General features: G+C 44.2%; 1 protein-coding gene across 6 annotated transcripts in view; it reads left to right on the top strand.

Annotated features, from left to right (window-relative positions):
• Positions 1 to 15,100, top strand: part of LOC308120900 (transcription factor COE3) — a 68,810-nt gene that overhangs the window by 26,286 nt on the left and 27,424 nt on the right. For all 6 annotated transcript variants that reach the window (XM_080481817.1, XM_080481815.1, XM_080481818.1 and 3 more), the window contains exon 7: positions 14,704 to 14,785. In XM_080481817.1, coding sequence (XP_080337943.1) covers positions 14,704 to 14,785 — 82 coding nt within the window. The remainder of the gene's footprint in view (positions 1 to 14,703; positions 14,786 to 15,100) is intronic.

Raw genomic sequence — 15,100 nt, 5'->3', positions numbered from 1 at the left:
TGTTTTTTCTTGAAATGAACTCCCATGGTTAAATTGATTCACGTAGAGTCAGGCTCTTTGGGAAGTCGCTCGCTCGCCAGGAAATCTTGATATAGCTGTAATTGAGCTATTCATCCATTCACTTTGTCCTTTGTTGTAATTTCTCTTTTCTAATATTTTCCTAATAATCTTTGTCCATCATTTCTTCATACACACCCGCGCTTCCCGCCCCCTGCGTGCACCCTGCTGTGAACTACAGGGAGTATCTTAAATACTTCTGTAGGCAGTGTCCCTGACATTAATAACAATGAGCTTGGCATAACCACAGTGCATTTCTTAGGGTAGATTCACAGTTTGACATTCAGCCCAGATGCTATCGCCGAGCTTCGGCGTTTAAGACCGCGGAGAAGACAGACATCTGTCACTTGTTACCTTTGAAGTGAATAAGAGAGGATGCAGAAAAACACAGTGGACAAAAGGCCATTCTGACCACAGACCCTCAGTGTTTACAAACGGAAAGAGAGAGTGACAGGAGAAACTCAAGATGAATGGATCACTGCTGTTGATCTCTCCTCCTCATTCCATGTGCTAAGTTATTCCGTGGCTGCTACCCCAGTGGGGGGTGGAGGGAAACAGGAAGTTGAGAGAGGCAGGCAGAGGCAGACAGAATGCCTCAAGGACTCTGGAGGAGCAGAGCGCTGCAGCCTGCATGGGAAAAAAAACTCCCTAACAACTTACTGTACACTTCTCTAACCTGAGGTACCAAACATTACAAATGTGAACATAATCCACATTTTAATGAGTAGATGATGCTATATTAAGGCAATATTTGCAATAGTGTTGATTTGCCATCTTGCAATAGCCACAGCTCTTGCACTAGCTGTTATTAGTGTGCGGCGGAAATTTGGAATTGAAGTGTAAAGAAATTTATTTTTATGTAATTATTAGAACAATGGCCGTATTCATTTATCTTCTGTCATGTCTCCTTAGACCTGTTTCTATTTCAGGTTGCACGTCAAGTGAGAGCAGCTATATCTGGCTGGCAATTAAGCTGGTCCTGCCTCCCCTTGATGCTTGATTAGTCCGATTGATGGAGGAGGCCATATGTGGCGGTGTCAAAACTTGGCAGCCAGTCTCCATCCTCTCAAATGAGAGGCAGGCAATAAAGAGGCAGGCTGCCCAGAGTGGGTGCATGTATGTGAGGGCCTGCAGCGCCACGATTTAGGCCCCCTCCCCTTCCCGATATGTAGCGTTTTCTCTGGGGGTCTTTGGGGGCCACTGACCACTCCAGCCAAGTTCTTGCCAGGGCAGAGGTGGCCACCGGCTAGGCGTGTCACTGTACTCAGCCCTCTGGGGCACGAGCTCCAGGCAAGGCGTGTGTGTAGAGGGGGGGGGGTGTCTGTGTGAGTGTGGTGGTGGTAGTTGTGATGGGGGGGGTGTAGAGGAGTGGTAGTTGGGGGGTTGGGAGGTTTAGAAAGCTGAAAGATATGGCCCCCTTCCCAATCTCGCTCGGAGACAACAAAAAGGGAATGCTTGAGAAGGGGAAGCAGCGGGAGGAGAGCACAAAGACAAAGGCGCGGGCAAGGTCAGTCTAGCTAATGGGCCTGAGCCGTAGGCTGCCTGGGGCTAGGCACACTTCTGTTCTCTCTCACACACTGGGCCTTCAAAGACCCTTCAGTCCACCCCTCTCCTTCACTCCTCTCTTCCTCCATCTCTTCCACTCCTCTTTTACCCATTTCCCCACTTTCGCTGTTGACACTTCCTCCCATCAAAAGGTGCTGCGCAGGTGCCTCCGAAAACACTTTCACCACCCGACACCTCCCCTCGTATCAACAATTGTGTGGCTAATGACTGATATTTCTCCAAACAGAAGTAATTCCACGAGACATGTCCAGCAATGACAAAGATGTTTTCTTGCTTATAATAAAAGGATGAGCTGTCCTCCAGGTTCAACTGCTGTCAGCGGCCATCATTGGGTCCAAGGTGGGTCCCTGGACGAGCTAAGAGGAACTGTTGGAAATGAGGAGGAGGTGGAGTGTTGTTGTCAGGTTGGCTGGCTGGCGTTGCTTGGCTCCACTCGAGGGCTCCTTTAATGTGCAGCGGAGTAGAATAAGTGAGTGGCTGTGGGCACCAGCTGAGCTCACTCTCGTCTTCGCCTGGTAGCTGAGGGGTGAGCCGCTGCCACCTGACACTGGGCACACGGCTCAGGGCTCCTCTTGGCAACGTGGCACAGCACACATGTCCCCTCATTTGGATGGAGATTCAGACACAACACACAAAAGCTTTACCCCCCCCCACCCCCCGGTCCTCCTCCTCCTCCTCCCTTCTTTCTTTCTTTCCCTCCCTCACTCACTCAGTCTCTTTTCCCCTCCTGTTTTTTTTTTTCTCCTCTTCCTTTAGTTTTTGACAGCATCATAATAATCTGGGTATCTTCTTGATCATGCCCCATGTTTTTTTTTTCTTTTCTTCCTCATCTTCGCAGAGACGAGTTTGAAATTGCCTGCGTCAGGACTTTGCTAATTAAAGTCATACTTTCAAAAATGCCATAATAACTGTTAATTAGCTTGATGCTATTTTCAGCATAATTTGCTAATTAGTGGAAAACCTGTACAGCGTTTCTCTCTAATTACAGTATGGCTCCGCACGGCGCATCTGTGCCTTGACTCCAAATGATACCATTACAAAGTCCCGTATTACGCATTCTCTCAAAACAGTTAATTGCCTCCACAGATAGTGAGATACTTCAGTCAGCTGATTTTTATGGTAATAAATGGACAGGCACAGACACAAACCACCCTGGTTCATATTTATGAAATATGAAAAGGGAAAACAACCTCCTTATGAGATGCATGGAGTTAGTTTGGAATATAATCTGGTTGGTTCTGTGATGATTTTGTGTGCTCATGCGTTGAGTTACTGAGACTTTTAATGAAGTTTGATTTATTCTTTGCCGTAACCTTGCGAGCAAGAAGCCATAACACTGTAATTAAAGCAAAAGATGCGGAGTCTAACGACAGCAGCCTTATGTAAGGTAAAGGCAGAGCTCATGATGGATTGCTCTTTCCGAAGTGGTTTCCATGTAAATACAAGTAGCAACATAATGTGGCCGTGCCACAGCTTATTACCGGGACTGTAACCACCTTGTCGTCCCGCCAGTTATTTTCATGTAGCCCTAGCGAGGGGAGAGAATTATGGACATGACCACAGGTTGACCCTAATACATGTGTATACTAGAGACAAATTATGACTCATTAAGTGTGGTGAGGAGCGTGATTGGCATGACCTCTGAACCTGGGACGTCAGCTGTGCCCATCCTCCGCTCTGCCCTGCTTTTGACAGCCACCAGTCTGACAGGGCTAGCATCGGCTCTGGCTAATTAATGCACCACTTCAGAGACCCTTTCATTTATGGCTTCTGAAAGGCATTATTAAATTAATTAAACCACCAAGAGTTAGTCATTATGAAATCAGGAGGTTTACATGGATGACAGCGTTTATGAATTAAACATCCCCAAAGTTCCTCGCAGGAGATACCCCGAGCTGCATGCGGGTACCTAGCGCGACAGATGTTTGCCCCCCCCCCTTCCTCGAGCTAACCTGTATTGCAAGCGATTTAGGTCTCATTTGGGGGTTTGAAAACTAAAGGCAGGAGAGAAAGAGGTTCAGGATAGCTAATGAGCAGAGAAAGAGAGGGGAAAAGGAGGTCACTCGCTCTGTTCATCTGTAGACAGTACAGATGGTTCTGTTTTATACAATACAACAATGGCGTACATCAATTTGTTGATCGCTAATAGATAGCTACTCTCAGATGAATTGCAGGCTGGGATCAGTTGTCTGTGGGTTTTAGCTGAGAACACTACATTTATAGCCTCAAAACATTTAGAGAAGCTGTATGCTGTTTTTAACTCATCATGTGATGTGAAAACTACAAATGGTTCACGAGATAAATCCCATAAACTTGGGTTTAGCTGGAGAGCAGAGGGCAGAGATGAGTAGCTCACTCAGGAGCCTTGACGATAGACTCCTTTTCATCTGTGGACTGAGATTCACAGATTATCTCAAGAGGCTCTCTATCTCTGTCCTCGTCTCTATTTCTCTTTTTCTGTTACACCCTCCCTTTCTCGCCCCTCGATTCAGGAAGTTTGCCAGCTACTGTCTTTGTTTACAATGCCAAGGGAAAATGTCAGAGCCGTTGAGAAAAATATCCTTAGAATCTTTTTTTTTCATCTTCTTAATCTAACAGTTTACTGAACTTGATAAGTGTCCTATCAACATGCTAATCAAATTACTTCGGAACCAAAATTGACAGTTTTCATTAATTATACAAGATTATTCTAATTGCAATTCAAATTTATTCATTCCGAACAGAAGGTATTCAGTAATATTTTACAAAATTTGCATATTAAATGGAGGGAGTTGTGCATTATGCATGGTAATGTATGCACAGTTTCTTATTTTTAACTTCACGGCCATATGTGGTGTCGTTGTAGGAGCAGGTGAAAAGTCTAAGTGTGTTTAATTTGCTTGACAAACATTCGGCTGGAGCTTGTCAAGGGGAGTATTGTGAATGCCAATCTTTATTCCCTCTTTATTGATTACCCCAAACTCTAAACATCTGGAGGTAAATGGCACTGAGAGAGATGAACTGAATCATGGGATTAGTACCTTCAATGACTGAATCACTATCAATTACTTCAATAGCATAATTCAAGTGTACTGCATAAAAGGCGCAGTACCTTGGTTTGAGCCAGGATTAATATTGCAATTTAACGTAACAATGGAAGCATGGGAATGATATGGATGGCGTCCAACTTTTTTACATTGATGTCATAAAGCTAATGCCGTTATCTAAATACGAATGTATTTAATTCCTAATTTAGGCTTTGTTTGTAGAATGAAAAGGCTCAGCGCATTAGGCACATGTTTTAAAAGGTAATGGATTCTGTGAGTAAAACAACCTTATTTATTCACTGAGACGCAAAACCCCCAATTTGCTCTTTGTTTTTATTTCCTAGAGCGGGCAGTGAAGTGCAAACAGCTTACTGGGAAGCTGTTTACTACTGTATATGACAAAGAGTGTGTGTGCACGTCTGCATGTGCACGTGTGTGCATGTGTTTGTTGGGAGGGGGGGGGGGGGGGGGGGGGTGACTCTTCCAGCTCCACAGGCAAGGTCTTGTGTTGTAATGTAAGCGTAATAATTATCAAACAGCATCGGGGGCTCTGGGTACGGGCTTTAACAGGGGGAGAGCATGTTTGATATGTAGAATCAGCCCATAGTGCATCCATAGAGGGTGACTAAATCGCACGGTTCATGGATCACATTAGTATTGCTCTGCATCCACCCTCGCACTATAGGTGATTTCCATTTAGACACACATTTCCACATGAAGATAAATATGACTTGAATCGTAATTTCCCTGAAGTAAATATAATACAAATACAACATAATACAGTGTCAGGCCAGGCAGGCTAATAGATTACTAGCGTGTTTTCCATTTGTATGGTAAGTGGTGAACCTATAGGTGGTGGTCTGGCGAGTAACAAATTGAATGTTTAATCCATCTCAGTGCAGATTGAGGGTATCAGAAAGATCGGTAGTCGTCGGAGTTCTCTTGTGACGGGTAGTATATTAGATATTTTTACTCTTTAGGGCTTTGAGGAGTGTTGTTGGATTAACAAGAAGTGCAAAGTGGAAGATAAATTCAATTTCTTATCTTTTTTGAAGTCATCTGTTATTTTTCAAATAGGTATTTGGATTTGGCATCTCGTATCTCCAGTCACTCACACGTGTAATCTCTGATGTCGGATTACAATAGCACCGGCTCCATTTGAGCCACACACTTGCACAATATTTTCTGGCTTCTAATTAGACATTTTAAATTGTGTTTTATGTTATAGTGCTAAATTATTAACTGGAGACTCTACCCACCATTGATGTATGTGAAAGTCATTTCCCCCACCATTATGTTACTCTTTCAGGAGTTTCCTTCCTTCCTTATAGTATGTTAAGAGTCATCATTGTGCAGAAAACATGATAAATATGCAAACGATATGCTTCCTTAATGTTACCAAACATTTTCTAAGTACATATTTAATTCTTTAATCGATGTTTGCTGTGTGCGTTTTGGAGTAGCTAGATTAGCGTCAACTACTCAGCATCTCATATAAGTGTGACAAATTGATATTTTTATATAGCTTAATCTGTTTACTATGATGTTTATGTGAGGAATTATTACAAACTAATTAAAGAAATCACTTTGATATAATTAGTCAGATTTCAGGAAGCTCATTAGTAGTAATTTGCATGAAAAATAAGCCCTGTAGTGGTGCTCAGACCCCGCTATCCGATCTGCTTTTTATCTGGTTACACATCAACCCCCATTGTTTGTTGTTTGAGGCTGTCTGAAGTGGCCCACAATATTTTCAGTCATTGCCCTGAGAAGCGGTGGGGTGTCTTTCAACAAATTCCTCCCCTAAAGCAAGTCAACCTGTATGTGGAAGCAGACGCACGCCTCTGTGTGCATAAGGCAGGAGGAGTGAGTGGCAAAACACTGTCTATTTATCTGTCAGGTTCCTGACAAAGAACTGAGCTGACAAGTAAGGGTTTCCCTCAGCAGAGCAGGGGGGCTTTATTCACCGTACTTACATGCCCAGTCTATGCCCAGAGACTCATGTTATTTGCAAATCACACTCTTTGAAAATTCACAAACGGGGCGAGACATGCCACGCTACGGGTTTGTCAGCTGCCTTCACAACAGCTAGCTGTATCGCTAACAGTGTGCGGTTCGGTTAGGAAGCAGCTTTCTCTTAGCATTTGCCTTGCTGTCACTTTTTCCAACACATGCGTTCTGTGTCTTCATGCTTGGGGTCTCTCCTCCCTCAGAGGGTTGCCATCTTCCCTTTGGACTGACAAAACGCCCACACTCACACAGAAATAAAAAAAAAAAGAAAAAAAAAAAGAAGAAGACATTCCTGGAATTACATCATTCACTGCTGCAGCAGTCTTTGCAAAAAAAACAAACAACGTTGCACATATATTTATACTTTTTCATATATGGATTAAAAAAAAAAAATAGTAAGGATTTTCAAATAAATTGAACTTATTTAAATGCTTTTTTTTTGTTTTTTTCATTGATACCCTTGTCTTGAGCTGTGGGGTTCAAAATCCTGGTACCAAAAACAGGAGCTGTTTATTCTCTATACCCTTTTCCCACCATGGGCGAAATCCTTCCCTAAACATCCGGACAGAGAAGCACTTGTGTGGCGCTGATGTCACAGACCTACCTGGCCTCCCTCTCACAAAAGCTAAGGTATCATTAGCTAGGCCCACACAATGGCCATTCAACCAAGCCACTGCGCTCCTCAGGACTTGGGAACAATGTTATTTTTTGTCTCAGAATTATAAAGACAGAGTTTTGCAGGAAACCTGACAGACAAAACCTTTTAGAGGTAAATGCTTCAGGCGGCTTTTGGGTTTAATCTTTTCCCATTAGCATTTCACCCCCCCCCCATACACCCCCTCCTCCCCTTGCTCACACACAAAGACCATATTTACAGGGTCAAAAGTAAAGACTCAAACTCCCTGGAGATCGCTTTTTGTTTATATCTTTACTATATATTTATAGCCCTTTTCCAGATATAATGCTGTACTTAGAATGTTTTTCATATGAGCGGCTGATTCAATTTGATTAAATCATAAATTGATACTTCTGTGATGATGAACACGTTCTTTGTTTTTTTTGTGGGACAGGAAAACAGAAAAAAACAAAAAAACTACAACACCCGTTGGCTAAACACAGCAAGAAATCATACAAACACACTAGGATATTAAAAATGATTAACCAACAAAGAACAGCTTTATATAATATCACAGTTATATCACAGTTATATTGTCAACAACTATTGTCAACAACTATGCTAAAGGTTCATATGTGCTACCTTTGTGTGTGTGTGTGTGTGTGTGTGTGTGTGTGTGTGTGTGTGTGTGTGTGTGTGTGTGTGTGTGTGTGTGTGTGTGTGTGTGTGTGTGTGTGTGTGTGTGTGTGTGTGTGTGGGTGTGTGTGTGTGTGTGTGTGTGTGAGTGTTGTGTTTGGGTTCATGTATGCGTGTGCGCACATTCACTTACTCCTGAGTGTGCGCGCATGTGTGTGTGCGAGTGTGTATGTGTGTGTGACTCCATGTGTGTGATTCATTCCAGGGCAGTTTTAGTCCTTATAAAATATTCATTTTGGTTGTGCAGGGCCCTGTAATTGCCATCTCTCACCCTGAATTATTTATACCTCGCACAGACTGACAAAGCTTTGCCATACGGCCCCAGATGAATCAGAAAGCAGCCATCTCTGCTGCCAACAGCACTGGGCTTTCACACAAATATGGCAGCCACGTCTCTCTGCCTGGCCTCTCTTAATTTGACATTTTCTTTTTCCCCCTGCCTTTGTCCTAGGTGCACAGAAAGGTTACCTGTTAGCTTTAAGCACCGACCCGCTCTCGTCTTTCTGGTTCTATCCCCCCCACCTACATGACAGTCCACAGTGGGTGTTTTTTTTTTTTTTTTAACTGTTCAGAGAATACGTTAATGTGGTGACGCTGTCAGAGTGGCTGCCTCATGTTTCATGATGACTGACCACTCCTGACAGCCACTTTGGATGTATGTATTATACATAAGTAATAATATGATGGAGAAATACACTAGCATACATTTGAGCATGCATGGACAGACAGCACAGAAACCACTGACTCACTGACCTATATGTAACACACACACACACAGATACACACACCAAAATGCAAATCAGCCTCGCTGGCCTGCTGGGTCCAGCAGCGCTGTCTGTAAACGGTCAAAGCCCCCCTGCCGACCTTCCCTGTACAGCTGTGTTCCTGTGAGCCTGGCCTGGGTCTGATCAGTCCAAGGTGCACACTGGAGAGGGACGGCGCTGTATGGCTCTCATTGTGAACCAGCTCTGGGGCCTTCCACAACCCCACGTCCAACACCCTAAATACTACTATTCACCCAGGCCAGTCACTCCAACATATGCTTATCTTCCATCTCACTAGTGCAGGGAGGTGCTGACTGGTATTTCCTCAAGGCCCTGAGCTGCAGCGCTGACCAGTAATCAAAGCACTGTATTCCTCCTTCTGCGCAAAAATAACCTGGAGATACCTCCATGGCGGCCAGCTGGTGGAACGATAAAATATTCCTGAGAGCTGCTTTGTCACCGTGTGTGAATTTTCTTGTAATGTCAGCAACCTTTTGACCGACAACGGGCAGACTGTCACAGGAGTCATTACCGGCAATCATCCTCATAACCTGGTTTTCATGGTGTGGGTGATGATTCAGTTATATTTAAGAATTCCGCTTCAAATGTAGATGATGTTGTCTCTATCGTGGCAACCAGTGTTTGATTCGGTTTTTACAACGGGACCGTGAAACGCAAAACAATGCGGAATTATTTATGTTGTGCGTCTTATTATATTGTGTTCAAAGTCCTGGTACAGAAAAGCTGTATTCAGAGTAAAACAAAGAACAGCGTGCAACAGTACACAGCCTCAGCAGTATCGTGATGTGAGGGGAAGGGAGAGGCAGAGAGAAAGCTTGGGGCTAAACATGCAGTATGTGGCGTGCTGGAGCTAAAAGCTGCATAAAGCACACAGCCTTAGTCCACTGTTAGCAAGTGATGGATAGTTAGCAGGAGCTCCGATTCTTCGTCTAATCTGTTACAGTAAACCTGTGCCAAAGCCTGAAGGGAATCAGTGGGGGCTAGCTAGGAGTGGGTTTGACGTGAAACCATTTGTGAAGACGAGCGATTCTCTTAAGTAAGAAACTAACAGTGTCCAGAGAGAGAGGGATGGCCGGGGAGCGGGCGAGACAGGAGGTGAGGAGAATGAGTGAGAGTGCGAGAGAGAGAAGGAGGAAGAGATACCATAATGAGTCCTGTAGCCATGGAGTAAATGAAGAGGGATTGACAGAGTGAGGGATCCTCAAGTGAAATAATGTCAATGCCACTCTGCCCATTAGAGAGAAAGGGGGATGGTGGAGGAGAGGGTAAAGAGGGATGAATGGGGGGACACGGTTACATCTTACGTTGCAGAGGAAGCACATAAATTATTTGTGACACCCACACGACACGTATACCACTAGCAAAAATATGAAATATGAAGCAAACAAAATGAACCCACAATGGCAGTTGGAAAAAAAAAACAAAGAAATAAAAACAAAAAAGGCCTCGGAAATACTCAATAAATTCTCTGTGAAGTGTAGTTGGGATATTTGATGTTGAACCGTAATAATCACAGTGACATCTGCCTTGCTGCTCTCAGAGGAGACGGGCAGAGCCTGCGAGTGGAAGGGGTTAATCTTCCAAACCCAATAAGGTTGGATAGCGAGGCACTTGTTCCCTGATAAAGAAGTGATAGGATCTGTGGGTCTGGTCCCTCGGCGCTTGTACAGGGGTAGAGCAAATATTGTTAATGTGCTGTGGTTTACTTCGGCTAAGGCGAGAAAAACAGCTCCGCTTGACGAGAGAAGACAGTGGCAAACCAGAACGCTGCGGAAATGGCCGGGCGGCTCAGTTCGGCCTCCCAGGGACTTAACTGGCATATATATCCGAGCCCACTCAGTTGCATAAATAAGTGTTCGGGAAGATTAAGATCTATAAGTGTCTCTATTTCTCGTTTTACCTGCTCCGCCTTGTCACAACAGGGATCTGAATGCAGTTCACTGAAGTGCCTAATAACTGGAGCAGTAGGTAGGGGAGGCAGGAGGCTTGACATTAAGACCCTGGCGTTTTGGAAATCCGATACGCTATTGACCCGTGTACTACTATCTCAGCGTAGAGATCTGGTGTCAGCAGATTGTAGTCTGGTGTTGGAAGCTGTTTCTTACAGGGCTCTTGTAACAGGGGCCCATTGAGTCTGGGAGGCAGCTGGGGCCTGATGGGCTGGAGCTGGTTGGTGATCGATACTCACCGCCCCGCAACGGATGACCTCACTGTCATGGCTGCCGGCTGTGGACACTGCATGCTAGTCATTAGTGCTGGGGCACCAATCAGGAGCTTAGAGTTGTCAATACCTGACTCTTACAGATACTGCGGCCATCTGTCAGTGTATTGTGTAACGGCCGAAGTAAATACGGGAAAGCTCTTTTGAACAATGAGAACAAGGTGTACTATTGGAGGGAAAAATAAAATACTCCAGAGTAAGTAATTTAAGTGATTCAGCGAGTCAAATAAATTCCAAATAGCTCAGACATAACTTAGAATTTTTCACAAATAATTAAAAAGAATAGAAATCTAAATAAAGAATGAACAAAAAAAGAAAATGAGCGAAATTGACAGGACTGCTGGCCTCCACTGTCGATAGTGCCTCCTTAATAATACAACATTATCCTTATTTGCCCTCTTCACTCAAATCAAAGGGATGGACATTTATGCATGAGTGACATCAACCCGGCAATTAAGTTGGCCATTTAAATGAGAGAAGGCCTTCCTCACCTCGCCTGTTTGTTTTTTTCCCCACTCGCTTCTTTTTTTTTCTTCTATTTCCCTTCTGTTTGATGATAGGAGAGGGTGAGCTAGAATTAGGGCGATGGGTCTTCCTTTGAGTGTCAGCCTAAAATGATCAGAGTAAAGATAAGAGGGTCTAGCAGCCCTCAAATCAGTCAAAGTGCCAAAGTCGGCCTTTTTCTCCTCAATTACCGGGTCTGTGAAGCCAGGGAGTGGAAGGCGCAGAGCCTGCTGCATTACTAAAGAGACAATCTATTTCCCCTTTGACCAGAGGGAGAGAAATCATTATGGCATGATTAGTAGCTTCGGCAGTGGGCGAGCATGGAGGTACTACAGGAGAATCGTATTAATTGCCTCAGACCAAGGCATGAGCGGGATTGTTTTAACGTTGATTTGTGGACCTGTATGACGAGCTGTCGGGAGATAAAAGCCGATGTCAGGTCTTAGTTATACTGGCAGACTTCGGGCATGCAGACAGAGAGGGTTGATGTCAAAATGAGCTTCTGCGGCTGCCCTGGAAGTCTTTCTCTATATGCCTGTCGATGTCTTCCTCTTTGTCTTTCTTCACACTTCATAGTTTTCCTTTACGCCTCCCACTTTCCCTCCCTCTACTCCCCCCTTCCCTCAGATGGACTACACCCCACCCCTCTCTCGCTCTCTCTCGCTCTCTCTCTCTCTCTCCTCCAACTGATAGCTGCCTTGGCCGATTATTTCATCCAGTGCGGTCCACTGAGAGCCTCCTCTCCCGGCTTTGGAAGAGCTTTAATTAGCCATGTTAATATCCCCTTCATTGGCCTTAATATCACTCAACACCTTCCTCCATCTCAGCGGCCACCAGGGTCCCCCTGTCCTGTCAGAACAGCTGATTATTGAGAAGGATAGCTTTAATCAAACCTAATTGCAGTTCATTCTTTCTCTCTATCCCCCTTTGCCCTCCATTGCCAACATCTAATGGCAGCGACGACTTGATATCCCATTAAAAAACAATTAAACAACCTCCTTTTGTCTCTGTGCGTGCCAAAACACCAGCACAAACTTCTGTAGATATTTAAGAAGTAAAAGAGAGAGAGAGGGGCCTTGTCTTAATTGCTCTCCTTTTCACCAAGGACCAATTTGCACTGTGCTCATGGAGAATCTTAACCAACTCAAATGTAATGGATGCTATAGCACTGCCACTGCTGTGGACTATGAAAATTAAGCTTATCTTTTTAGGAGAGAAATTGTGCTTAATTGCCTTCATAACAGTAAACATAAAGGAGCTACTTTATGATAGCGTGGGCACTCAATATCTTGTGTTTATTGTTTCTTAACTTTTGGTTTTGCTGCAGAAGAAACAGTATGTAAAAGCATTAAAGTATCCAAGAAAAGAGACAAGACTAACTCTGAAAGTAATGTGTTTCTTTTATGAAGTCAGTGCATTGCCGGGGAAATATATTCTATCTCTCGCGCTGACATAAATTGTCTACCAACGGGCGAGGCATGGACGCGTACGCGCTCGCAGAAAAAAAAAAAAAAGAGCCACGTGTGGAAATGTGCACACACGCGTGCACAAACAAACACCACTGGCCTTACCCAATCTGTATGAGAGGCGACAGACAAATAAAAGTCGTATTTCAGGTCTGCTTTCCGCAGATGTCTGCTGCTCTACATTATGACTCTTTGGGGAAATAAAAACAGGGTCAGGGAATTAGAGTACATAATGGTCATTTTGATGATCAGCCAACAGATGCAACCCAAAAACACAGTGAACACAATCAAGCGAAATGCACTAATGACAAGTCAGGTTTTTTATGGCCTCACCACACACCGACAGGCAATCAGCATTCTGGCATGGGTTAAAACGTCTTTTATTGATGTCCGAGCCAAAGCTCCTTGGATGTGGAGTGAAAATATTTTCTCACCTCTCCTCTCCCTCCCGGGCCCTCAGTGAAGCACAAGGTATAGGAGTCTATCGAAGAACGCTTCTAAATGACCAGTGCATGTGTTAATGTGGCCCGGGTTAGGAGGGTCATTTCAGACTCTGATTTATGGCCTGGCCGGGATCCCACTGGGCGAACGAGAAGTCTTAAGTGTTGTGAAAGCGTCCTCACAGGCCACACAAGCCACTGTATTTAGCTGAATGAAATGGCAGGGTAAATCTATGGTGCAATCTATGGTAATCCAATGAGCCGCTGTGATTCCGTGAGCCAAGTTAGTGTTACAATGGAAACCACGGTATTGCATATAGTAATGCTCGTGCAATGTGATGAAAAATAAATATCATAGCGCTGTATTTATAATGAATTGGAGAAAGCGATGGCACAATCAGTCACGATTCAGTGGGGAGAATTTGTAAAAACAGCAAGTCGATTTCATTGTTTATTCTGTGTGGTCATGTAAGAGTTCACACAATAGGCCATATCTGAGATAATTTTTCTTATTGGCCTTGTTGTTAATTTTCTTCACTTCGTCTGTTATATGTCTGGGAGGCCACATCTGATATCCAGCTCTCAATACGAGGCCTTATCAATAAATTCAGCAAGACCCCGAGAGAAAGCCGGAGAAGACGGCTGCTTACAAACTAACCAAGCCCAGATCTCACTCAGACGTGACATTTGTTCAGAGACGATTAGCCAGGTTGTAATTTGTGGCATAATTGCCTCACCCACCCACAAGTACATGGGTGTGTGTGTATGCGTTATGTGCGTGTGTCTGTGTGTGTGTGTGTGTGTGTGTGGCATACGGTGGTCCCAGGAGTGTCCGCCTAATTGCCTGACAGGACTATAAGTTTTGTGGCGCGCTCTCACCTTGTTAGGTCCTTTATCCCTGATGCTCTTCAAACAAGACCTGGTCACAGGTGGGCCTCATTTGCTTCCCTATTGAACAGGAGAACTTTAATTGCACAGGGGGTGTCCTGGGATTAAAGAGGTGGGTGGAATATCAAGTGACTTCCTGTATGTTAGTGGCAGATGGGTGTTGGGAAAGACCCATGAACTCAGGTGAGAGGATGAGATCACAAAGAGACTGATGCTCTTGATTTTTCAAAGAATAATCAGGAGCGACTTCTCAAACTGCCTCGTCGGGCCGCTGAGTGCCGCCATGAATGAGTGGATGAAAGAGTGAATGTGGAACTTCAGCGTTTGCAGAATGCAGTTGAAATGTCCTCTCACTTTGAAAGTAAACATCTCATCCTTTAAAAGCTGTGATAATAGTTTTCGGTGTGTTCTTTTGTGCTCTCTTTCAGATTCTTCCTAAAGTTCTTCCTCAAGTGCAATCAGAACTGTCTGAAGAATGCAGGGAATCCACGAGACATGCGCAGATTCCAGGTGACTGAAATCTATTTTGCACTTGAGCTCTGTCTATTTCTGTCTCTGTCTTTCACTGTCGTGCTTTTTTTTCCTCCCCCAGACATACATACACACAGGTGTGCAAACGCGGCGGCTGCAGCTGCTGCGTTGCACTAAGTCACACTGACACAGATTCACATATGAATACATTTTTATTATTGGCACTGAAGGAGGCAAAACCCAGGCAAAGAGAGAGTGAAGGATTTTGTGTCCTGTGTGCTCTGGACAGAATATTTATTAGAGAATACCATCTGACACAAATAAGGATACAGGATTTAAGAGTGCCATCAATTG

The sequence above is a fragment of the Lipophrys pholis genome, assembly GCF_963383615.2.
Source record: "Lipophrys pholis genome assembly, chromosome: 15".
Classification (NCBI taxonomy): Eukaryota; Metazoa; Chordata; class Actinopteri; order Blenniiformes; family Blenniidae; genus Lipophrys; species Lipophrys pholis.
This window is presented reverse-complemented; position numbering and strand designations above follow the sequence as displayed.